Source organism: Electrophorus electricus, chromosome 11, assembly GCF_013358815.1.
Source record: "Electrophorus electricus isolate fEleEle1 chromosome 11, fEleEle1.pri, whole genome shotgun sequence".
Lineage (NCBI taxonomy): Eukaryota > Metazoa > Chordata > Actinopteri > Gymnotiformes > Gymnotidae > Electrophorus > Electrophorus electricus.
The window spans coordinates 19037227-19063599 of NC_049545.1; the positions used below are offsets into that span (position 1 = coordinate 19037227).

At 43.1% G+C, this 26373-nt stretch overlaps 1 protein-coding gene across 3 annotated transcripts in view; it reads left to right on the forward strand.

The window, feature by feature from the left end:
- The first annotated feature begins 813 nt into the window (after positions 1–813).
- jag2a (jagged canonical Notch ligand 2a) overlaps positions 814–26373 on the forward strand; it is a 32242-nt gene continuing 6682 nt past the window's right edge. The window contains exons 1-17 of one of the 3 annotated variants that reach the window (XM_035531591.1): positions 814–902; positions 1031–1098; positions 1513–1833; positions 9501–9561; positions 17872–18126; positions 18274–18334; positions 20542–20672; positions 21750–21869; positions 22204–22317; positions 22413–22526; positions 23809–23922; positions 24679–24725; positions 24863–25036; positions 25226–25376; positions 25617–25781; positions 25945–26058; positions 26240–26353. In XM_035531591.1, coding sequence (XP_035387484.1) covers positions 857–902; positions 1031–1098; positions 1513–1833; positions 9501–9561; positions 17872–18126; positions 18274–18334; positions 20542–20672; positions 21750–21869; positions 22204–22317; positions 22413–22526; positions 23809–23922; positions 24679–24725; positions 24863–25036; positions 25226–25376; positions 25617–25781; positions 25945–26058; positions 26240–26353 — 2170 coding nt within the window. In that variant the 5' untranslated portion in view covers positions 814–856. Of the gene's footprint in view, positions 929–1030; positions 1099–1512; positions 1834–9500; positions 9562–17871; positions 18127–18273; positions 18335–20541; positions 20673–21749; positions 21870–22203; positions 22318–22412; positions 22527–23808; positions 23923–24678; positions 24726–24862; positions 25037–25225; positions 25377–25616; positions 25782–25944; positions 26059–26239; positions 26354–26373 lie in introns of all 3 variants that reach the window. The other 2 variants (XM_035531592.1, XM_027008234.2) reach the window with 2 other exon arrangements.

Consider the following 26373-nt stretch of genomic DNA (forward strand, 5'->3'; position numbering starts at 1 on the left):
TTCACTAGGGAAAACAATCTATTCACTCTCATACTCCAGGAATTATTTTCTTGTATTTAGTATATAGGCTCTGGTAACAGGTTTTGGCCAACCATCTTAGGGGCTATTCACGAAATCTCTTTTGCATTGTCATTTATTATACGCCACAGTACTGTTGACGTACTTACAAAAAAGAACAGATAAAGGGCAGAAGACTATAAAGGCGAACTCTGTGTGTAGAAGTTGATTTAAACGCTTCGTCTGAATGAGCAACACTTAAAGATGAACATCTCTACTCGCTCCAAATGGGTTCTTGGTGGAACGCAAATCTGCGCTTCATGCAAGTGTTCAGCGGAACGTCAGCGCCACTAGAGGGCGCAAACACACATTTACTTTAAACTTTAACAGCATCTACAACGCCGGTGAATTTTCCCATTCCCTAGCTACGACACCCCATTTATCTCCTTATTTAGTACTGTTATAAATCAAATCACACACCCAGAGGTTAGTCCATGTCACTAAAGCGTTACAATAAAATCCTACATTATGAGAGTGTGCCGAAACAAGCCAGTAAAATGGACATCATGCACAAGATAAATTAAAATTTAGTTGGTGCAGTTATCGTTAGTTTTGCTTTCCGATGTTAAATCTTTGTTTCTTGCCATCTCACATCGATCAATTATCAGACAGGCTATCGCTCGTTTGTCTTACGTGCTCCGCCCCCTTACCTAAGTACTTTGCGGTTGGCTCTTCGCAGATGTTAAGGGGAAGGCCTTTGTGAATGGTTTATTGGACTGTCACTCAAAATCAGTCCCCTCGTAGTCGGTGCCTGTACTTTAGCCGTCGCGCTACAGGAGTATGTGCATGGACTGGGTGAATGTGTGAAGTTCAACTTCTTGCACGTTTTCGCCTCACCCAGAAAGGTAACGAAGTGAGAGATCGCGCAAAGGTGCAGTGGATGTCTGCATTTGAGGATAACGCAACCGTTAAGCAGCGGTTTTATGATGGATAAATATATTTGCTTTTTCGTTACGTTACCCTAACCTCACAGGAGTCATGTGGAGTTATATGGGCAGTTGCTTCCCAATAGTTTGCCTAATTTTGACATTTTGGACTGAGGTGAGTCAATTTCGTTTTAGTTTTGTTCTTGCAAAATTCATTTGATCGTCGATTAATTCAAATAAATGTCTTGCTTCATAAATGTCTTCAGTTCGCGGGAAACTTATCTTTGAAAAATAATTTGGTAAATTCCAATCCTATGGACTGTAGGTCTTCTCAGTGAAATCATGTGATCTTTAAAGTTGTTTGCACAAATGACAAGCCGATTGCATAGTTTAAGTCTCATGTGTAGTTAGCACATTAATTTAAAAAATGTAAATAGCTATTTCTATTTGTTGTGATTTAAATATTCATTACAACATCTTTGGTTACCGGTGCAACTGTGGAGTGTTAACATTAGAAGGAAACTGAGTCAGGCATGTTTACAGTTGTTTACTGCCGTAACGTTATTGTCTTTCTCAATGTCATTTTCAGGTGTGCCGGTCGTCCGGTTATTTCGAACTGCAGTTATTAAGCGTTGAGAACAAAAACGGGGAACTGGCGAGTGGAGAGTGTTGCGACGGGCCGAGGAACGTGCAGGACCGTAGGTGCAGTGAGGATGAGTGCAACACCTACTTTAAAGTGTGCCTAAAGGAATATCAGGTGGAGGTCACTACCTCTGGTTACTGCACCTTCGGAACAGGTTCCTCTACTGTTCTCGGTGGGAATTCGTTTCAGGTCAAGGGACTCAGTAATAACCCGAACAAGGCCTCTGATGTTGGAACCATTGTTATTCCGTTTCAGTTTGCATGGCCGGTAAGTGTCCTGTGCTCCTTGTACGGTTTTTGGAACTGCATGCAAAACCCGGGCGTTTCTGTCATAACACGATTCATTATTAGCGACCGTTGTAGAGTTCTGTTGCATATTTGGTGTCAAAGGCTCGTAGCGGTAGACTGTAGTTTACTGCGTGCACATGAATGACTGCATTTTAAGAGTTGGGGAATTACGTGGAATTCTCTGATCTAGACTTACTGAAGAGTCAGGGGCTTTGTGGCCGTGACGCTCTATTAGGCGGAGATTAATCAAGGTTGTCTTGCACGTAGTGACCAGTGGAGGCTCTAGAGTTTCGTGCGCGTGGGCAAGCACCAGCGCCCGTGCATTCCAGACACTTGCTTCGCGCGGAGGTTGGCGGTGGGCGCGCGGCCCTCGCGCAGCGGGTGTAACGTTACATCCTTAAGTGATGTCGCTGTATATTTAGTACGAAGTGTTTCACTCGATGCGATTGGCACTGAGGTACGCTACCAGTTAAATCCTGATATAAGCGGAGCACACAATTACGGGTAAAGCTATTCTCACTGGACCACCTTTGCTCACGCTTAGTGTCTCGTTCTCGCTGCGCTTTTCAAATAACTTGGTAAATCCGTTGTTATCATTTTAATTTAACATCAACACCAGGTCAGGTTCAGATATTTACGAGGATCTGTTGTGTTCTGGAAAAAGTCCCTCAAAACCTATTCCAAGTACCTTGAATGCACTAATCACACATGAACAGCTTTTGACAACGTGAAAGTGGAAATGCATCTGTGATGGATCACTTCTGAGGGTTAAGGTGCAATTTGCTGTGTAAGCGGTACAGTCATAGTTTACATAAGTCACAGAATAGGGCTAGACCTGACATGCTCAGAGAATGATATAAGATACGGGAAAAGGAGAAGAGGAGGGAGAGAGAGAGAGGGGTGCAGAGGGAGTTGCCTATATGATCACATTTCACTTGGGTGCATTGTTTAATAACCAGGACAGATTATAAGATTAGGGATGCTCTTTTGATGAAACAATCAATTGCAAACATTTTGCATTGATACAGTGGTGTTGTCTTTGGAGCTTGTTGGTGCATTTCACAGGGCATCTTGAAATGATGAGTCGTTTTTTGTGAACATGGTGTAGATGAGAGGTATATGGTAATTTAAGTAGCTCTGAGCCAAAAGTCTGTAGGTATGTGAATGGCCCCCTCAGATCTGTATTCAGATCAGTTTCCAGATTGGCCCCTCCATACCTTGTCTTTTCTGACATACACAGAATAAGGGAGACAATATTAATGGAAGTATTTATCAAAAAAAAGATTTACACAATTACCCACTTACATCAATCAGCCAAGACCTAACTGTTGTAACTGCCAAGTAATCGAATATAATGTGCACCCATTACTGTTTGCAAACTGAATGTCAAATTCATAACAGATTTTGTTTCCACCTAAATTAAGTTGTGAAGTAATTTCAGACAGACTTGCTCTTGGCGTTTCTTACACTGGTGTATCACACTGTTTTGTATCGAAATGGACATATAGACGGTGAAAATTTCACCTTCGAGATGGCCACCTATACTGTTTTGTTTTTTTTTTTACTCTGATTTGAGATGACTTTTCCAACTCAGTGAGGCAAGTGTATGGTGATTTTCAGCGTGCGCTTTGAATGGTGATGAGCAGTGAGCTTGCACATCTTATTTGTTAGCCCTGTTAGCTTCATGGGACCAGTGAAAACTGAAGACCAATACTTGGACCGCAGTGACTGCATTTGTGATATGAAGGGAAAACTGCACATCCGATTTTTAGCCATACTAATCATTTAGCAATAACCAGTACACGGGATAGCATGAAAGCCATTCTGAATGCTTGCTTGCTTGCTTGCTTTGTTTGTCTTTCTGTCTCCTATCTCTCTCTCTCTCTCTTCTCTCACCCCTTCTCTAATGACATTGTTGATTCAGTGCTGGACAGCTGCCTTCTGATGACATACCAGATGCTGAGAATTCTACTACAGTTCAGTAAGCATCAATCAAGCGTGTTGTATAAACCAATTCTGATGGTCACTCATGGCTAATTTGGTATTAGGGAGGATCCAAATGGGTGGACAAAATAAAGCAAACACTTTTAAAGAAACTAAATCACAATTACATATGGTGACTCATTAAACTGGGCAGTAGTAGCTCAGTGGGCAAGGTACTCAACTCGAAATGGTAAGGTTGCCAGTTCAAGCCCCACCACTGGCAAGTTGCCAGTGTTGGGACCCTGAGCAAGGCCTTAGCAACCCTAAGTTGGTCAAGTTGTGTTCAGACATAATTGTAAGTCACTTTGGATAAAAGCATCGGCTAAATGCTGCAAATGTAATGTAAACTAAATCGATTCAATACTATGTATCAGGTATTAATAGGTTTGAGATTGCAAAAGACCATAATGCCACATGAACTACAAGGAGGCTATATTTCATAGTTTTACAGAGCTGTAATTTATGGCACAACTGCTGTTTGGAATTCTCTAAAATTGGCAAATGGCTAACCTGCTGTAAGGAGCACAAAGTCTGGAACACTGAGCAATGGAAAAAGTAATATGAGCCAACAAGCCGCCTTTCACCTTTCTTCTAAGTGCAGACGTTTTGAGTTAAAACTAAAGGATGTCTTTGCTACTGCAGCTCTTGCTAATCTTTTAAATGTAGTTGATCCATAGCATGGGTGCTCATTCACAGTCCTGGTGATTGTCTGCTTCTCAGAGTTTAGCTCCAACACATCCTATCTCTACAGTTCATGCTCCCGATAGACGATTAACTGGTCACGTGTTGCATTAGGGTTAGGACTGTACTCTACATTACTGTAACTCTCCAGGACCAGAGTTGGCCAACTGTGATCCATAGCCATCTCCTGAGAGTCATTATATCTGATTATTTCCATTAGGGTCTTCTAATGGCCAAGGAATATGAGCCCATTTTGCAGGCCCAGATGCACCTATGGTACAAATACTGTTCCCCTAATCGCAGACAAGATTGCCACCATAAACGCTGCTAAACACAAGGAAGAGGTTCACCACCTTTCATGGCCTCCGGTCACTTGACCTAAATATCATTGAGTTTTTGGGATGGTTTAGAGTGCAAGGCACAAAGTAGATTTTCACCTTCTTGGCCTATCAAAAATCTGCAGTCGACTTCTCTTTTTAAAAACCCTCTAGAATCCCACTACATGCTGTTTAGAATTTGAAGAGCTGACGGTGTGAAGCTACTTCTTTTTTGAGTAATTAATATATTTTTGCCCTCCAGCACTGTATTTTCTTTATGCATGGGACCATTGCTTTTATTTTTACAGTTGACTGTTGTATTTGGTCCTGCAGCGTTCTGTTGGAACATTTTTTGAGGCTATAGCAGGCAATGGAAGGTTGTTGATGCAACTTGTATGAATTTTTTTAAGGGAAAGCGGGCATCTTCATGGTATAGACCCTTTCAGGTCCTGAATTTTTACCATTTAAATTCCTGTTGTTAGATTCATATATGAAACTACAGCTATATGTCTGGTGTAGTGTTCAGGGGGCTATACTGGCCAATTCTTCTGGACAGCGTAAGAACTCTGAGATTAGCCCAGATTTTGATGTTCCAGATAGAGCCGCCAATTTCTGGTGTCGCAGGTCTACATTCAGTGCAGATATTTTTAGAGTGAAGGAGCCAACCATGCTATTCTGATCTCTGGTCTTCTAACGACGACCACAGGAAGTTCGCTTACAACCTGACAAGTTTAGAATTTTGAGGTGCATGATGTGTAGACTAGGCCACATCTTTTTAAGGAAGGTCTGTTTTTTGTTTTAAAAAATGCAATAAATAAAACTACAGTACACATCATAAAGCTTCGAGGAGTTTAGGCTATAACATTTACGGGTTGTTTAAGGTTCTTGTATGATTTATGTAGTTCCTTTAAGTGACCTATACTGATTTGGGATTTTGGAATGTAAGCAGTGGCATGTGGCTTTTGAGGTTGGAGATGATGTTGTATCCTCCATTAGTATTCTTTAACAAAAAGAAATAATTCTGGTGAGCAGTATCTGTCTCTGTCTGTATTTCAAGGAATGTAATCGCAATGCATTATATCGTCAGCCCGATTACAAAGTATCTATGGAAGCACTGTAATTGGTATAGTTTGTCAGGGTCTGTGGATTTGGCTTATTCTGGTACTTTAAGGAATAAATGCTACAATTACTATCTATTTATTGATCTAAATCTCCTGCCGTTAAGGAACCCACTACCCATTTAGCTTATCTGGTGTGTGATGATAAATGGCAAATATTGCAGCAATTCTAACATTATTCTAACAAGTACAACCTTATTCCTGAATTGTCCTTTGGTGGTGGCACTTGGAGATCCAAATCATCAGTTTTAACGCAGTATTTCTTCTTTGGATGACAGGGGTGCTCTCTCAGTAACATGCTAAGGGAAAATTACCCATTAGTGAGCCCCCTGCAGGAATTGCCATCAAATTACAGCATAATAACACGTGCAGCACCTTTCTAATAAGCCTTCTAGAGAAAGCATCATGGGTAAATCACTTCTTCAGTGGCTTTCTGGGATACAGCAGGCATCTTTGTGGCTTAGGAATTGCAGCTGCGTGCAGGGGATGAATACCGGTCAACATGCCAGTCTTTTGTTGAGAATTGGGGGGGCTTTTTGTGGTTGTTTTTTCCACCAAAGCATGAGCTCGTTCACATGTCTGATACCCATATTACCTGAGACTATTTTTCCTAATGGGCGGCGCTCTTAAAGTAGGGGACTTGATGGAAATGGGTGCTGAAGGTGGAGACCGCTGGCTGCAGAATTTAGTAAACGTGACTTAACACTGTAAAGAACAGCCCTGACTCCTCTCTGTCTCATTGCTCCTTTTTTTCTTCCTAACCTGTCCTGCTTTTTCTCCTCTTGCGGCGCTCTGGAGAGTGCCCCCCCCCCCGTCTGGCCTCGTAAGCCAAGCTTGGCACTCCGTCTGCATGCACACAAGTGACCCTCGTAATAACAGCAGCTGGAAAACCAAACTGGTGATGAGCTGCTTTTAAAGGATTCAAAGTGCTCCCTCAATTTGGGAGGTCTGCAGGTTTGGAACTGGGCCGTTTCTCCGATGTGTGGAAGCATCTTTAGTCTCAACTGAAATATAATTCAAACTTAGCAAGGAAAGCCTGGCAATGGACAGGGACCGCGCCCCTAATAACCTGCGGAATTGTTGGTAAAAGTTTGAAAAAAAAAAAGGTGAAATTTAGCAGGTCAAATGACGTTAGCATTTATTTTGTCTTTTTCCACACTGAAAATGTAGTTTTCAGTTAAAGGGAATGTCATTCATGTATACAGTAGCCAACTTGTGTGTGGGTCTTCAAGATTTTGATAATATTTCATGACAGTATGAGAGGTTTTATTAAATGGGCTACACCAGATTGCTACAGATGCTGTGTGTAGCTGTGCTGGCACAGTCTCTGTTTCTAAGGTCTCTTTACCCTTGGTTTTGGATTCTTCCCCATTTTATGTCATTGTCCCCAAGTTTAACCCTTTCCCACCTGTCGGGTAATTCTCCCCCTGTTACACAGTAGCTGCCATCACATGCTGTCTCCAAGGAGCATGCAGCCAATAACCAGCTGCTCAAACATAAGAGGGCAGCGTTACACACTTGGAGGATTAGAGGTATCCACCCCCTTCTGATGCTTGAGGTCACAGGCATCCATGATTGGCTAGTGTTTCTGTGATGGACAGGGGAGAGCAGAACCAATGTTGCTCTCAGGCTCCCAGCCACATATGTCTGTGGCATAACCAGGAATCAAACTCACAAACTCCTGATGATGGGGCAAACAGTTTTCTGTTGCACAACTAAGGAGCCCTGTTAAATGACTGTCCTAATCTTATTGGTTGAAGGCACACTGCTTGTTTTTTCATGTGGTTGTAGTTCTGTAGGTCCGGGTCAAATCAGTAACTTATAGAGTCAGTTGGGGGTCAGTATTTGATTTAGTGCCCTGGTTTTGACCTGGGTTTTCTGGTTTGTTGGTATGAATTTGGGGTGGGATTTCTAGTTTGTTGGGATGATGTTGGATTGGTTTTCCAGTTTTATGGGATCATGGTGGTTCATGTCTGGATCTGAAAAGGTTGAGAGTTATTGTTTAGGAACTTTGAGTGAGTAGACAAAATGATTGTATATGTGTGTTTGTCTGCACGTGTTAATTGGACAATTGACATTCATGGAATAGTAAACAAATGAGGTGAACAACCGAGACCCCTCCCCCACGTACATGTTTGTCACTTGGTGTGTGAAATTTGGACAGTCTTTTGTCATGCGCCAAAAGGCAGCGCGAAGTTCTAACGTATTCATTGACTGGCAGGGTGAGAGCGAGCGTGCTCGCACACATGTCCACACACGTGTGTGCACACGCACTTGCATTCGTGAGCGTACGTTTGCACGTCTGTGTGTGCTGGGTATCCCGTTTCCCTCTGCCTAATGAAAACTAACCCCCTCCCAGAAGACATAGTGCTGGTGTCTAGTGTCTTGGAAAAGGATACGACCTGTTGGGTAGCAGTGCTGAGCTGATGACAGAACGTCACCCAGCGTGTCTTAGCTATCACCTGAAGACCCGTTTGAGCGCCCACGCTGTGTGCTATACCAGCTTGCGAGTGTGTGACACAATTGTGCTTGCGTGTTTGGGGATGTTTAGTTTATCCTGACTTTAAAATGCAAAAGTTCAAGTAAGATCACATGTCGGGTACTGCAAAGATTAGGTGTCGGATCTGAGTAATGTAAGTAGCTAAATGCACAAATGAATGTTGGTAAAGGTGTGTACAGTGGATCGTTTTATGTTGATGAAACAGGACCTGAAAATTATGACCATCAGTGTGATGTTTGATGCATTTAAATTTGAGTCTAAGACTTGTATCAAACAATAAATAATTCATAAATACAGGAATCACAGGTATGTAACAACAAAAGATTCACTTTGCGTGTTTTGCTAGGTCCATTCTGGATGACCTTCTATTGAGCAATTGGAGATCTGAAGATTATGATTACAATATTGACCTCAAACTGTACTTAAATGCTTAGTCTTAATCTCTCTCTGGCACACACACACATTCACACTCTCTCTCTCTCTCTCTCTCTCTCTCTCTGCCACACACACACACACACACACACCCTTGTCTTTTCTCACTGTTGTCTGGTTTATTACCAAGCTAATCAATCACTATATCGTGGGAACCAGGTTACTCACATATTCGCATTATGACACACTGACACACACACACACACACACACACACACACTCATCTCGACATGTGTATCTTCTTGCCCATGAAGACACATTCACACGCTCGTATTCACGTTCGCTCTCACGCTCTCTGACTCTAATGCATCAATAGACACACTCGCTAACTTGCTGCACACACACCCATCCACTCCCACACACCTCCTGTCACACTCGAGCGTGCATAAAATACACATGAATGGTCAGTGTGTGTGGTCACTTCACTATGCTGGTCAAAGAGCACCTCAATTCTGCGTTATTTATAGGACAATATAATTTAGAAGCTAATTTTGTTAAATGTGTGTGTGCATGATTTAGAAGGTTGTGTGTCTCATTTGCCTGTGGATTTTTATTTATTTAATGTACTGTTTCTGATCTTTTTTTTCATTTTTATATTTTGTATTTCCTTGTCAAGCGGGCGCACACCCTAATTGTCGAGGTATGGCACTGGGACAACAGCACAACCAGAAATGAGGGTAAGTAGCACATTTATTAAACGGACACCAGACACCACGTTCTGAAGTGTCTTGATACTAGTAGGAAACTGCATGCGTTTGTACCAGTGTTGTGGTCCTGGATAACGGCAGTTTTTTTTTGTGATAACTGTTATCCAAGGTCACATAATTTTATTGAATAAAATAAAATAAACTCTCTATGTATAAAAATCCCTATGTTTTCTACAGCTTTAAATAGCAAGTTAGCATTATTAGCATTATTGCATGAGCAGTGTTTTCCTGGCTTTTTAAGGGCTCATGGGTTTGTTTGTTTTTGTTTTTTTAAAAAAAAATTTAAAAAGTTTTTTTTTTGGGGGGCGGGGGATGTGGATGAGGAGGTTTCTTCTAAAATTATTCTGATTAATAAACAACAATAAAATTGCAGCAATGTCAGTCTCTCTGCACTTCCCAAATGTTATTTTTCACATGGTGGGCTACGATATTATTTTCAGTAATATAGTCATGATGAATATAGGTCCTCTTCCTATTCTTACTAATGAAGGAACTATGCAAATATTGTCTGTAACCTGATCACGATGGCAAGTCAGCGCAGGCGTAGCTAGCTACCTAGGAAAATGAGCATCTATAGCAACGTCAGAATTTTAGACATTTCCAATTTGTGCTAAGGTCAAAGAGAAACGTGGTGGAATTTTATGACTGAACAGAATCGTGTCCTAAAAATTGTAGATGACCATCTTAAATCATGTGGTCAGAGAGTTACACCCCTAATAACTGAGACAGGAGATCCAAAGCTTATTTCTGGGCAGGCCTGCATGATGTCATATGTAATTGTTTAATGTCTATTTGTTAAATACCAATATGTAAGTACTTTATATATGCAAGTACTTTATATATAAATAAAAATCACTTTACTTTTTGTACTTCTTTGGCAAATGATGACAGTCATTAAATGACAGGAATTCGCTCCAAGTGAATGAGGACTAATTCTTCATGGTCTTGTCAACTGCCTAACAGGCTGGCCTAGAACAGACAGAAGAGACGTTTTCATTGGCATACTGCACACTGCGTTCAGGGTATACTGCTTACTGGATACTGGTCCCCATTGTAGTATGCAGTATGGTATCCAGTATGTGACGATCACAAACCATACTACAAGGCCGTGTGTACATATGAAGGTTCCACCCACTTGGGAAAAGTTTTCTGCCACTGTTGCATTAAGGCTGTATTCGAAATGGCCTACTACATGTTACTTGTGCACTGATTGGACCCCAAATCAGTATGTCGTATGCAGAATGTGACCAAAATGATAAATTCTTTCCAGTGCACAAAAGGTACCTGGATGACATACCAGTTCTGGCAAATAGGCCAATATGTTACAAAAGCATAATATTTGTTTAGCTTATCAAAGTAGATACAAGGGAGCATGTTTTCTACACTTAGCCTGATGGAAATGTGACTAGCTAGCTACCAGGCAAGCTAACATTAGCTATGAAGCAGTGTGAAACACCAGGAACATTTTGCTATTCGCAAACTAGCCAACAATTTCACTGATCTTTTCAAAGAACTGTTCATATGCAAGGGGTATCTGTGCAGTAGCTATCATTGGTATCAAGCTAGCCAGCTAACTTGGCACACAGCGGTTAGCACTGAAGACAACGGTTCTGTTTACTGTGAGGAGTAGTGATGGGACTGATGGTAGTTCATAGAGAAGAACCAATAACAATGAAAAGAATGTTGTATGGTTTGTTTTCCCATTTTAAAGTTTATGTAGGCCTACACTAGGGAGCTGCAAGGAAAAGTATTTCTGTCCTTACCCCACCTATCCCCGACACCACACCACCACTTTCAATCCACCTGTCCCACACCAACACCATCCTCATAGCTCTTATTTTTTTAAGGGTAACATCAGGTCCTTTTATATAAGTGATTGATTACTTACTGCTGAAATGGGTCTGACATCCAAGGGACTTTTGACATTTATTGTTAACTTTGGCTATAACTAACAGTTGCGAAGTACAAAGTAGACCAGTATTACGGTGCACTACCCAACAGATTGGCTATCAAGCGAATAGGACCTTATATGTAAGCCTTTTTTCTGGGTGTTTCAGACGTCATGCTGTTGACACTTGCGCAGTAAATGCTGGTATGCTCCAGTGAAGCTTGCCTGGTTGTCTTGTTTGCCCCATCACTCAGCGGTCTCTGTGTCTGAGGCCTGCCGGATGGGTTGTCTTGTAGGCTCCATTGCCAGTGCCGCGCTCTCAGACATGGGAGGACTGACGTCCCGTGCGCAGCTGTGTCCTGTTTGTCTCGGCGGTCTAGGCCTGTTCGGGAAACCAAGTTGACTGAGGAATCCAGCCCAAACAAATTGTGTCGGCCAGCTTGGTGCAAGCAGCATACAAACGCGCGCGTACAGATCAAGTATGCTTGTACCTTGTGTGCCTTTGTTAAAGCCAAACAAAAGAACATCAGATGGGATTTAGGTCAAGATTGAAGGGGGTGCGTGTGTGTGTGCGCGCGCGCCCGTTACACATTAGATTAGTTTTGTCACAGTATAAAGCAGAGGGCTTAAGGGAATGTCATGTTTAATATTCACAGTGCAAAAGCTAAAATTGTGTATTGGTAACGTTTAAACGGTTATAACACAATTATAATACACTTTATAGGAAGGCAACAGAGAATTAGGAGTGGTTTGAAATGTGAGTGGGTGATTCAGTAAGAGAGTGGGTGATTCAGTAAGAGAGTGGGTAAGTGTGAGTGAACTAAACAAAAGGTCAACAGTGCAATGTGATAAAATAGTAGTCTTTATTCTTTGATCAGCAAATGATGCTTTAGGCAATATTACAGCAATAATAATAATAATAATAATAATTTAAGCTGCAGCCTGATTTTTGCCGTACATATAAACGGAGTCACTTTTGGTAAGTAGGCTAGTTTATAAGTCAGTACAATAAGTACTCATTAAACTGCTTACTGGTCCGCTAAAGTGACTCGCCATATCCTTCTGGTTTATTTTTCGGTTTTCATGTTCCTTGGCTATAAAACCATATGTTCACTTTGTCCAGTTTAAGGGAGGCTCTAAACGGAGTTACTGTATTGCCAGCCGCACTGGTTCAATCAGTACGGTTGAGTCTAAGGTGTAATCTTAGACATATTTCCTTTCAAGATGGATCTTTTTTTTTTATTATTTTTTTATTTTTTTTTTATTTTTTTTTTTACAACACAGAATACTGCCTCATCCAAATTCACAGGCAGTCCCTTGTTGTCTGGCTCAAACATAACATTTGGCTTAGGGACTAGGTTCATTGTTGAATGGTATAATGTCAATTAGCTAGTGTCAACTGTATCTACCACATAAGCACTTGCAGTTAAAGTGCTTTTGTGTGTGGTGGTGTGTGTGTGTGTGTGTGTATTGTGTGTGTGTGTGTGTGTGTGTGTGTGTGTGTGTGTGTATTGTGTATCTATTCAGCTTGATCCTCTCTTTTAGATATCACCAATGGTGGGTAGAGTAGCCAAAAACTGTACTCAAGTAAAGGTACTGTTACTTTTAAAATACTAATTACTCAAGAAGGAAAAGTAATCATTTAAATTATTACTTAAGTAAAAGAAAGTATCTGTTAAGACTACTCAAGTAGTGAGTTACTTCATTGGAACTCATTTAATAATACCGGACAAAATATATGCGGTTTAAGTGAAATTTACAGTAAGTTCTTATTACTTATTCATAAATAAGGTTGTTATACATAGAAATATGTACAGTCTTGTACAGGTGTATGAATTTCACGAATATTTGCCCTCAGAAACATCCCTCTTCAGTGTCCAGCATTAGTCTGCCAACACAGAGGGCCTCCGCTTTCCTTAGTACTGGTTTTCCATAGGCCTACTATACATAATATGTGAGTGTAAACTAACACATCTGCTAAATGCTGTACATGTAGATGTACTCAAATATAATGGGTAAAAAAAACCTGAAAACATTTTGGATACTCGTATAACTTAAGCCACAAGCATCGCATTGGACTTGATCACTTTGTGATTAGTACACTCTGTGGGAATATGCTGAGCTCTTGCCAAAGGTATCTTACTAGATATCTTTTGTCTTTTGTTATTTACTGTGCAATTATTAGGTGGCCAATTAGCCAGACCGGCTAGCTAGCTGTTCAATATCCTGTGTTGCCTAGCTATAAATATATATAAAATCAATAACAAACTTTAATTTTTATAACATTAAAACCTTTTATAATCTTGAAAGTATGCCTCAAAATGGGGCATGAGTTGCTTTTTCTGATGCTTGTAGTTTATAGCTACGTAGGTAGCTAGCCATTTTTTTCTCAGAATATAATTTGGACCAGACTACACTTTACGTTCATATTAATAAAGCACATTAGGAAAGAGCACCAATTTCACACACAGATATGTGATCCTTAAAGAAAAGAATATATTGCAATCTACTTTTCATAAATGTAATTTGAGTCCCATGCTGGAAAATGTGCCTATTCACTGTTCATTGTGTCGGTCTGCTGTCCAGTTGTCTCTAACTTACTGAAGCAAAGCGGGGTCACTCAGTGATGATCTTTAGGAATTTTGCTGACTCTCCCACACTTTACAGGTTGTAGTGAAACCTACAAAATGTAAAAAAATATTTTAAAATGTGACAGAAGTCAAGTTTGGCAAATGTACTCAAGTAAGAGTACATTTTTAAAACAACCCTTAAAAGTACAATTTGTTCAAAAGAGGTACTTGAGTAAATGTAATGGAGTAAGTGTAGCACTTTACTACCCACCTCTGTATATCACAAGGGGTTTGTGTGTGTGTTTGTGTGTGTGTGTGTGTGTGTGTGTGTGTGTGTGTGTTTGTGTTTGTGAGCTTTTTTTTTTTTTTTTTTTTTTTTTTAACCTAAAGATACTAGAGATGAATTAGTAAGATATGCAGAAATCATTTTCTGACAGCGCTGGGAAAATTTGTTCGTTCTTTGATTGCATTTGTGAGTTTTTAGGTGTCTGAAGGGAATTTTAGAGAAAACTGCTCATACAAAGGTCAGTTAAGTTCAGGTGTGTGCTACTGAATAGACAATGATTTGATTGGCAGTGAATGAGGCTGCTTTTTTTTTTTTTTTTGGTAGCCTGGTCTCACGAGGGTTTACAAATGAAATGGTCTGCACAATCTCAAAGGAAAAAAAAAAACAGAAATTGAAACGGCAAGAAAAAAAATTGCTGTAGTGTTAAACATCAACATTTGTGGTGAAGCCGTAACCAGGTGTGTAAGGAAGTCTCTGGAGAGACTCGTGAGGAAGAGTTTCAATGGGATGCTTTCTGCTCCGCTACCTTGCCCAGTGACTGACCTTTAGGGTCAAAGGCACAGAGTTCGCTTTTAGAGAGAGAAAATGATGGAGAGACGGAACAAAATATATGGGGTAATGATGTATAGGTGTGTGAGTGAGCAAGTTAAAAGTTGTCCCACATAGCAGTTCCCTTTCTCAGACATGGGGGGGGGTGCAATCTGCTCTTAAAAATAAGTGGGCTTGGAGCCTTGATTCCTGATAACAGTGAGGTGGTTCACTCTGGGCTGGGGCAGGGCATGGGGGCGTCTGCACCTGCTGGCTTGTCCGTACGTCAGCACACGGCCAGATTTATGCCCACACTCGGACTGTGCAGTCTTCCTGGGCAATTGTAGTGACAGGAAACCTCTGTGTATAACTAGGACTGCACCACTGGCTCCACACCTACCTTTTAAAAAACATCTTTTTATAGAAATGGGATTGTGAAACAGGTTGTCATTGAAATGCCATTTCAGTTTTTTTTCTTTGTAACTTTGCGATTTCTGCCTGCATTCAGGCTGGAAGAGAAAAGATGCTCCACTATTGGGGGGGGGGGGGGGTGTTCGGTGAAGAGTGAAATACCCACTTTGGTCATAAGCTGTTGTTGGTTCACTGGTGGTGTGGAAGAAGGACACGTGGTGAGGCACGTCCTGTTAGCTGAACACGCTTGGGCAGGTGGACTGTTGATTAAATGTCAAATTATTATCTAGTTCTGTGCCTGCTTAACTGTTTCATGACGTGTGTGTGTGTGTCGGCATGGGCATGTTTGCATGCCTGTGACTGTGTGTGCATGCATTTTTAGGCTAGTCAAACTGTGTGAACACACACACACACACACACACACACACACACACAGACCCACACCCCAACCACTGCACTTTCTGAAATGCACTCCTGTAAGAGAGCAAGTCCACTCTACCTCCACCACTCTCCCCAGTAACAGTGTAATTGTGTCCCCTAGAAGAGAGGGAGAGCGATTGGTCTGTATTTTTATAACTAATTGCTGGAAATGAATTAGGTGATGAGTGCTACTTCTTCTTTCTTTCTTTTTTTTTTCTTTTTTTTTTTTAAAGACAGACACAGACACACACAGAGAGGGACATGGGGAAGAAAAATGGAGGTTGACACACTTGATGTGAAACGCTGTGTTCACTCCTTTTTAGGCTGAAATTGGGACAGTATGTCAAAGCTTTTAGTTGTATCTCCGTAATCCCATTTCCATGTAGGGAGAAAGCCTGAAGGGGTGGGGCCTGATTCATGGAACAGATCTGAGGGGAGGAGTTATGAAGGGACTGCAGACTGACCACATGCTGAGGTGCTCATAGACACCCTCGGAGCTCCTCCCCCTGCTGTTTTGTTTGTAAGGGACATGCAGTCTTGCAACATTGGCGGGTTTTCCACAGAGTTTAGAATCTTCCTTTAATGGACTACATTGAGCAAATACCAGAAACTGCAGATGTAGTGTGTGTGTGTGTGTGTGTGTGTGTGTGTGTGTGTGTGTGTGTGTGTGTGTGTGGCTCCACTGGAACTTCATAGGTTTTTGATCCAGCTGAAACAATTCTGTGATGCCGTGATGTTCCAAAAATGATGGTTGCTTTAGATGCTTCTTATTCAAGGTTTAAGCAGCTTTGTAGAGCTTCTGGCTTTTGGTTGCTTGCTCCTCTGAGTGCTTCAAAGAGGAGCAAGACTCAAAACTCCAGTGCTCTCAGCCCACCTGAATGAATCCAGGGCTGTTTATAAGGTCACAATGTGCTGGTGAGAGAGAGAAGAGAAGAAACAGAGGTTGGGAGTGGGGGGTGGTAATGGTGAGAGGGGGCTTTCCCTTGTCTCTTTAGCTGGTCAGTTCCTCCTGTTATTTCCTCTCCAGCTCCCAAGTAGTCAGAGTCTGTACTTCCTGAGGGGGGTGTATGGAGGCAGGGAGACAGAGAGACTTAGTGGAAGTCGAGCAGGATGACGGGCAGGCGGCACCGTTATCGAACTCTTGCAGTCTGCCATGTGTGCATTTGTGTTTCTTGGTTCTGGACTGAGGCACGCATAAGGCCTTGAATTGCCCCTGGGGCCTTTCAGAGGGAGGCCATAAACACTTAGGAAGCATGGAGGCATTTTCCTGCTTCCTAGAAGGCTTTGTTGTTGTAGATGGGTGTATAGTCGGCTGGGGTCCAACCATACAAATATTCACAAGTGAAGAGGGAGGAGGGGGGTATTTTAATAGTGGCCATACAAACAGACCAGCACCTTCTCAGGGGAATATACACTGGGAACTGTGCTCTCTAAAACAAACCTGATACAGCAGAACCATGTTAACACATGGGGATCCCACATATGCAATGCATACACTTTGTATACAGTTATGGTTGTATGTGTACCATATTCAATCTTTTATACATCATCCATAAGGAGGCCATTCACCAGGCCACAAAACACAGAATCTGTGTGTGTGTGTGTGTGTGTGTGTGTGTGTGTGTGTGTGTGTGTGTGTGTGTGTGTGTGTGTGTGTGTGTGTGTGTGTGTGTGTGTGTGTGTGCATCCTCACTGGTCTCAGACATTCCAGGTAGGTTTTCTGTGGGATTTTTAGTGTTCTCAACATTCACATGGTGGGAAAAATGCAGTCCCAGCAAGGGCTCTCCTGTGTGTTTTTAACATAAAGGCAATGATTGCATTTTGCATCCATAATGCATTGTTAATATCGCAATACACTTTGTAGTCCATACACCTACACCCTTATTTTAAATATGCATTTTTTTTATTGCCTGAGGAGGTAATTGGCTTCATGTAGAAATGATTTGTCTTTTACAAATTGTTTATCATTAATAGTTTATGGTTGTTTAGCAGATATTGCAAACTTAATTAAAAAAACTAGAATATCACAATGACTTTTCCTAATATCGCTCTGTTTTCACAGGTGACTAACTGACAAACATGTATGTGCGTGCGCACACACACACACACACACACACACACGTAGACCTTGCAAACAAACATGCAAACCAACTCTCCGTGTGTGTGTGTGCGTGCAGAGGAAAGCTTGCTGATTGAGCGGAGTGTGTATCGAGGAGAGATGAACCCTGGCGACGAGCTGCAGGTCATCCAGCACAACGGCCTCACGGCGAGCTTGCGCTACAGTGTGCGTGTGCGATGCGACCGCTATTACTACGGCAACAAATGCAACAAGCAGTGTCGTCCGCGTGACGACTACTTTGGCCACTATGAGTGCGATCGCCTTGGCAACCAGCAGTGCTTGGAGGGCTGGACCGGCCCGGACTGCAAGAAAGGTGTGTGCGTGTGTGTGTTACAGCAACATGAGATGTTTTGTATTATAAGCCACCCCACCCCTCATTTACCCCATTTTTAATGAGTCTGTGCTCATAAGCCTGGACTGTATAGGTGCAGTTTTGATCTTCAGGTTCTGTCTGTTGCAGCCATCTGTAAGCTGGGCTGCAGTGAGCTTCATGGAACATGTAGCGTCCCGGGACAGTGCACGTGAGTCTACAGCCCCCCCTGCTCATCTTCATGCTTGTGCCTCACTCTGTAGTGTTTCATAGAACCTCTCTAGTCCTTCTCCCCACTATCTCTCTCTGTCTCTCACACACACACACACACACACACACACACACACACACACACACACACACACACACACACACACACACACACACACACACACACAAAAACATGCCCAAATATGCCAGTATGCTAGTTATGGCTTGTTTGTGTAGGCTTGCATGATATTGGAGTGCGTGTGTGTGTGATGTTCAGACATTGGTCCATGGCTCAGAGAGGGATTGCAGAGTCTCTCAGCTCTAATAAAATAACACCCACAATAATGTGCTCTCATCTTTCACGTCCCCCCCCACTGAGAGTGGCATGTCACTCTCATCCAGTGTTTTCTGGTTTGAACAGGCCTGTATCCAGGCACTCTGGCTCTAGGGGCTAGCTTTGCTAATCGTGTGTTTAATGCTGGTATTTCTTCCTGGGAAAGGTGTACGGCTTCAGCTGTAATGGGCCAGAATATTAGTGTAGCAGAATAAGAGATCATCAAAAAAGCTAAAGGAAGGCATGACGTTTGTATCTCCTCTTCTCATTTATATCTCTCTTATTTGTTTTGGAAGTAAAGGATGGATTAACACAAATGAAGGCCTTGCTTTTTAAATCTATTTATTTATTTCTTTTATTTATTTTTTTTATTAATGATTAAAAAAAACAACCAGTTTTCCTGGGACTCCTAGATTCCCAGGAAGAGTCACTTCCTAAATGCAGGAAAATGTTCAACCATGTGTAAGTGTAGGTGCAGGCACAGGCCTGTTGATTAGGTCAGCTAGTCAGAGGTTTTAAGGTAGTCTGGAGATTTGCCAAAACATTTTAGTAAACTCCTCTCTGGTTTTTAACTGAGCTTTGTTCAGCAGGCCGCTGCCGATTTATTTGTTGTCTTGGGAAAATCCCGATTTGGCCGCAGACTGCTGGGTTAGCAGCCGGACCGTGTGTGACTGAGTAGTGTGTTGATGGCAGTGTGCTTGGCTTTTGCCAGTGGCGGTTGGTGCTCGGTCAGTGGAATTGAGGCCTATAATCACTATAGTGATTATCTTTGGTTGCTCGAGTTAACTACTGGAGTTGGTTAGGGTAGTAGGTTACCACGGTTTCAGTTAGCTGGGTGTGATCGTGTGCCTGTCTCTGCTAGAGGTAAGCTTGGAAGAATGCTGTTGACTGTTAGACGGTACAGATAGTTGGTATCAGTAAGTGTGTGTGTGGGCAGGTTGTTTGTTATAGAGAGTGTAAGAGCTTTAAATAGCTCTGAGTGAAATGTGGAGACAGCTGGAACAAGGTTGTTACTGGCCCTGAAATAACACCACATCACTCTAAACCAACTGATTAGCTAACCCATCAGTCACTATGTGCGGGTGTGTACGCACACGCATGCGTGTAGTGTGTAAGTAAATATTCTGATATCCATGTCGGCACACTTTGTCCCGACTGGTCCATCAACCAGGCCTGCGACTGAATGTTGCCTTCCTGCATTTCTTCACTTATTAAACGCTGCACATATACTCGTTAGAAGTGTGCAGAATGGCACGCGCCATGATGCTCCTGGCCTGATTGGAGCCAGGGCACCCTGTTGAGTGGCTTGAAGAGCAGTGTCTGCGCCCAGCACAGAGTGGTTTGGACCGTCTTTTGGGGAAGCGCATTAATGGCTTCTGATTGGACCGTTTGGGTTTCAGTACACTCCCACATGGCCCTGAGAATGTAAGCCAAGTGAGAACTCGTTTGTCTTTCATTCATGAGTTCTTGAAAACCACCACACTTCAGCCTGCTTAATCAGTTATGGAATTTGAACATCAAAGCTGCGTCAAAGTTTTTGGTATTTGTATTGATTTAATAGGGGAGGATGGACTAGCATACAAAATTCTAAATGTCATAATGCCGTTTATCATATAGCTATAAAATAATCTAAAATCTCTGACATATGTCTAGGTTTATTGTTGAGTGTGGTTGTGTGAACGTGGGGTGAATGTGCGGACAAGCAGGGTGGGTTGGAGGGTTTTTTTAAGCTCCAGACTCATGAAGGCTCTGTGTAACATGCATGCGCACGTGGCTTTGGAGCCAGGCTGGGATCCAGAGCGCTCTGCGGATGGCGCTGGTAGGAAGTGCACTGAGCCGTGCGTGTCTGTGTGTGTCTGTGTGTGTGGTCACAGGTGTAAGTACGGCTGGCAGGGCCCTCTGTGTGACGAGTGCGTGCCGTATCCGGGCTGTGTCCACGGCACCTGCACCAATAAATGGGAGTGCATCTGTGAGAAGAACTGGGGAGGTCTTCTCTGCAACAAAGGTGATCAACCATTCGTACCCAGTGCTGCATGTGCGCATGTGTGTGCATGCATGCTTGGGCTGGACCCTAATGCACTACTATTTGGATATTTATTCATTGGTATTCGGTTTTTAATTTGGGCATTTGGGTTTTTGGGGTGTGTTTTTTCTTTTGTAAATGTAGGCTTTCAATAAATCCAAACGTTCTACTAAAATAAATATATATATATATATATATATATATATATATATATATATAATAAAAATGTGTGCAATGTTAAAATGTGGAACTACACACCATCTCAGCTCAGGCACTCGACATCCTTTTCACTCACCTCGCACTTCAGTTCACGTTAAAGGGAAGAAGACCTACCGAAGAGCTCAGCTGTCTGGAAACGCTTTAAATGAAACTCTAACAAGTTAAAAAAATTAATTTCACGTTGGGCACTTTAAAGGCAAGGCAGAATCCTGATTTTATTCTTTTTGTTTGTTTGTTTGAAAGATTGAAAAGAAATTGCTCATTTATTGAAATGTGTGCTGCTGTTGTTCCAATTGTGCTACCTTGTTCTGACATTTGTTTTTCATTTGTTTTTATTCCCTTTTCTGAGATGGTAAACGTTCACAATGATTATTTCACAGTGATTTTTGGTTTTCTTTGACAGAAAAATGTCAGAGTATTAGTGTTTGTCTTCTGTGCATCTATTTGAAGCAGATTCTCAGATTCTTGGGAAACACTAAAACTGTACAAATTAACTATAAAGCTAAAATGTTTTTAATCAATTTAATAACAAGCAAAGCTACTGTAGAAAAACAGAATTTACATTGGTGCTGTCCATCTCAGCCGAGAGACGTCCGAGTTTTCCCCCTAGTCCTGCTCTGCCTCGTCCCTCCCCACTGAAGCACTGAATATTCACTGTTGGTTAGTGGCAAAGCTCCAGAGCCCAAAAGAAGGAATTCTGGACAGCCCTAGCTTGTGTGTGCACGCGTGTGCATGCGTGCATTCATTCATGCATGCAAGTGCATACATGCAAGTGTGTGTATGCGCGTGCAAGCGCGCGTGTGCGTTTAACTTGTCTGTTTTTGTTTTTTTTCCCCCTAGACCTGAACTACTGCGGCAGCCATCGGCCGTGCGTGAACGGGGGTGCGTGTATGAACACGGAACCTGATGAGTACCACTGCGTCTGCCCGGAGGGCTACTCTGGCAAAAACTGTGAGAGAGGTGAGAGCGCCTCGCGACGCACTACGAGAAGGCTCGTAGCTAATTGGCCCAGAATATGGTTCAAATGCTCGGATTCAGGATCTTTCCTTTTTTTACATCACGTTTTATATTTACATCATACATTTATGCCGTTTGGCTGTTTTTCAGAAGGATTTATTAAAGTGCTTGGGGAAAATTTGGCTTTCTGGTGGTAAAAATGGGCTATTAGGTTTTACCTAGAGCTAATGGGTGAGAGACTGTGAGACTTATATTTTCTTGGACTAAGACCATTTCTCTCTCTCTCTCTCTCTGTGTGTGTGTGTGTGTGTGTGTGTGTGTGTGTGTGTGTGTGTAGCGGAGCATGCATGCATGTCTAATCCGTGTGCTAATGGTGGCACCTGTCATGAGGTTGCGGCTGGCTTCGAGTGTCACTGTCCCCTGGGCTGGGCAGGTCCTACCTGTGCTGAAGGTCAGAGGTCAAGTCACACCTTTCACATGCACTCCATGAGAATTGTGTGTGTGTACACGTTTGTGGGAACTTACAGCCTTGTGTGTCTGTTTCAGATAAAGACGAGTGTATGTCTGACCCGTGCACGCACGGCGGAACCTGCATCGATCTGGAAAATGGCTTCGACTGTGTCTGCCCTCCCCAGTGGACAGGGAAGACCTGTCAGATAGGTAGCATGAGAATGTGTGAATTCACATGTACACGTGCGTGCGAGTGACCGACCTTGTGCTTGAGTGTGTCCTGTAGTCCGATACAGTGTGCAGCAGTTTAAACGCAATATTGTGCCGAAATAATAAAAAATATTAATTAATTCTTAATCGTAGCTCATAATCGTAGCTCTTCACAATGAATAAACACGTGTAATAAATTATACCAAATTTCATATCAAAGATATTTTTGAGAGTTGGAAATTTCTGTGCTTGTTCTTCTGAGCCAGGAGGGAGAAATGGTCACTGGGTTCTAGCATGCTGTTGATCACCAGCAGTTACTGGGTGGAGCGTTTTGCTGTGTTCATTAATGAACTTTAGGAGAGAGTAGTGGAGTGTGTACACAAAGGGTTTCTAAATGGGGTTTGGTCCTCTCAGATGTTGCGTGCCCTCCGAATGTGCAGATTGCATGTTTTGATTTAATGAAGTGTGTAACTGAATGTTGTGATCGGATCTTGCGTGATAAATTACTGTGTGTGTGTGTGTGTGTGTGTGTGTGTGTGTAAACAGAACTGTGAGTGCATGTTCAGTTTGTGTGTGCGTGCGTGCACATGGCTGTGAGCGAATGTCTATGGTGCATGTGGGCATTACTGGATGTCTGAGGAGTATAGACTGCGTGTCTGTGGCAGAGGTGGACATTATCAGTAATCCGACGCCAGCCATTTGAGTAAAGCTAAATGCATCTCCAGCCCTGGCAACTGCCAGCCAGCGGGCTAAATTTATCCCTGCTGGGTGCTATCTTTAGTGGCGAGAGGGAGAGACTGTGTCAGAAGTATTGTACTCCACAGTCTACTTCTAGTCCATTGTCGCAGGCCGCGTTCTCGTTACAGGTGCGCTGTGAGAGGGGTCCTCCGTGTGCAAAGCACTGCGGGTCATGTGACGTGGCATTCAGGCTCCACCCATCCCCTATACCCCGCCCCTGCCCCCCGGTCAAGCAAAACATCCCTAGCCATGGACTCTTCCACTGAATAGGCACGAGCAAATGTGGATCCGAGGCTGTCGCAAGCAGGGCACCTCGTCACGGGGGAGGGGAGACGGGCACTAGTTCAGTCTCAACGAGACTAAGAAATGTATGACGGCCAGCCTTTGCGGGTTGCTCTCAGTGCAGCGTGGGAAATGTCGTTTTTGTGTGGTAGAAATGTTCTATAATGCTGCATGGTGGGGTGGTGGGGCTTTATAGCTTGATTCTTTGTCTCGTTCTGTCCATCTGCCCCTCTTTCTCTCTCTGTCTCTCTCTCTCTCACAGATGTGAATGAGTGCGTGGGGAGGCCTTGTCTATACTCATACTCTTGTAAAAATCTGATTGGTGGATATCACTGTGCCTGCCACCCGGGCTGGGCGAGACTGAACTGTAACATCAGTCAGTACATCCACTCATTGCTGTCTGAATAAGGATGAGTAACAGACTCCCAGCTCAGGCCTCGTCTCTTCTCTCTCACACGCGATTGCCGACGCGAGTCCCCTCCTGCTTCTCTGTCCTGTTCTTGTAGCCCAAGACACTGTTCCTCTCTTTGATTGGCCCACTGTGAATATTGTAGACTTAGTCGTTAGATTAAATGTAGTGACCGAATAGTGTTAAATCCATTACCCTTAAAAAAAAAAGATAAGTCATTATCAACATTCAAAGGACTGCAAACCTCTCAGGAACACATAATGGATCTAAAGTACCTTGGATAGTATTTAGCCTTAACAGCCCAGATGGTCTTTTTTTCTCTGTGGCAGCAGTAATTTGTCCAGGTCAGTGTTAGATTTGGATGATGACCTGTTCACGCTGAAAGGAGAGATTAGCGCTCACCCTGTTGTCTGCAGCTCACACGCCGCATGTCCTGGTGCGTTTTGACACTAACTTGTTCTTGATTGGAACATTTAACTTTTGCATGCGCTGACAGACTGGGATGCGTTGCAACCTTGCTTGCAAATCACCAAAAGTTTAGGCGCCATTGGGACTTTACAAGCCCGTTACTTGATTGCAAACCTAATAAAGAGTATTGGAGATGTTACTCAGACACCAGAAACTTTTTTGGTTTCAAGACGATCAAAAAAGAAAATGGGGTGGGGGAGGAGAAAGTGTTATTAATGGAAAAAAAATGTTATTAATTGGAATTTTTCGTCACAGATGTCAACACCTGCTACGGCCAGTGTCAGAACAGCGGCACATGCAAGGTGAGCACGCACTCAGCTTTTCTCGCACACGATTTTTGCCGTTCAATGTAAAAACATTCCAAAAAGGAATTTTTATATACTCCGGGACAGCGGCTAGGTTGGCTGGTTTGTTTGAAGCCAGTATGTTCTCCCATCAGGACGGTCACCATGGCTATGAGTGCCAGTGCCTGCCAGGGTTTGTGGGTCGGCACTGTGAGGTGCAGAGTAGCCAGTGCGCCAGTTCTCCATGCCGGAACGGTGGGCAGTGCCACTCGCTGCCTGCTTCTTACGTGTGCCAGTGTCCGCACGGATACACGGGGTCCAACTGCGAGGTTGGAACCACAGGACACCAAACAGTGTGATGAAAATATACAGATTTTGGTGGCAGTCATAATTGGTGATATTGCTCTTGTATCTTTCTCACTCTCTCTTCCTCATTTTTGTGTTTCACCCTCTCTATTTCTACTTTCTCTCTCTCTCTCTCTCTCTCTCTCTCTCTCTCTATCTTTACCTCCCCCCAGGTGCTGGTAGACTCATGCACCCCTAACCCCTGCCAGAATCAAGCCCAGTGCCGTGCCCTCCCGGGGGACTTCTACTGTGACTGCTCTGATGAGTATGAGGGCAAGACTTGCGGTCAACTGCGAGACCATTGCAAGACCAGCACATGCAGAGGTTTTACCGCACGCTGCTACAGCCGCACCACAAATGAACCTAAGCCTTGGCTGTTTTTGGTCGAGTTTCATAGCCTTTTTCTACTTGTAATGATCGTTGATGGAGTACATTTTAACTTTTAATAGAATTAATGTTTGCTTTAAATGTCAAATTGACTCGACCATGCTCTAATCTGATTTGAAGGATATGAACACGTTGCAATTTCAAGAACACAAAGTCAAAATGTTGCTTTGATTTCAGTGATAGACAGCTGTACTATCGCCGTGGCAACCAACGCCACAGACACAGGTGTGTGGCACATCTCCTCCAATGTGTGTGGGCCTCATGGTCGCTGTATCAGCCAATCAGGAGGCAACTTCACCTGTGCTTGCCAACCTGGATTTACAGGGACTTACTGCCATGAGAGTGAGTTTCAATAAAAATGCAAATGCACACACCAGCGCACACCATCATGCCAAGTTAATCATGATTAATACTGGTGCTCTAACACTGATTACTGATTAATATGGGTATTCTGGTAAGGCCTCCATACGCATAGGTCTGTGTGACGGATCTCCCTGCCCTGCAGATATTAACGACTGCGAGTCCTCTCCATGTTTTAATGGCGGCACGTGTCTGGACGGCATCGGATCCTTCCGGTGCCTCTGCCCTGACGGCTGGGAGGGGTCACTCTGCGATCTGGGTCAGTCGGTCTCCCGCCGCGCCAACGGCTTAGAGGAGCCGTTCAAAGCATGGCCTCCCTCCATCAGTCACTCCTCATCTCCTAGCCTGCTTCTCGTCTCGTCTCTTCTCATTTTGCCTCTCGTCTCATCTTCTCTCCTCTCCTCTGCTCTTTTCCCTGCTCATCCCATTCTTTTGTACAGATGTAAACGAGTGCATGTGTGGACCCTGTATGAATGACGGTCATTGTGTGGACCTCCTGAATGACTTTTACTGCCACTGCACAGACAACTGGAAGGGCAAAACCTGTCAGTCACGTAAGTGTGTGTGTGTGTGT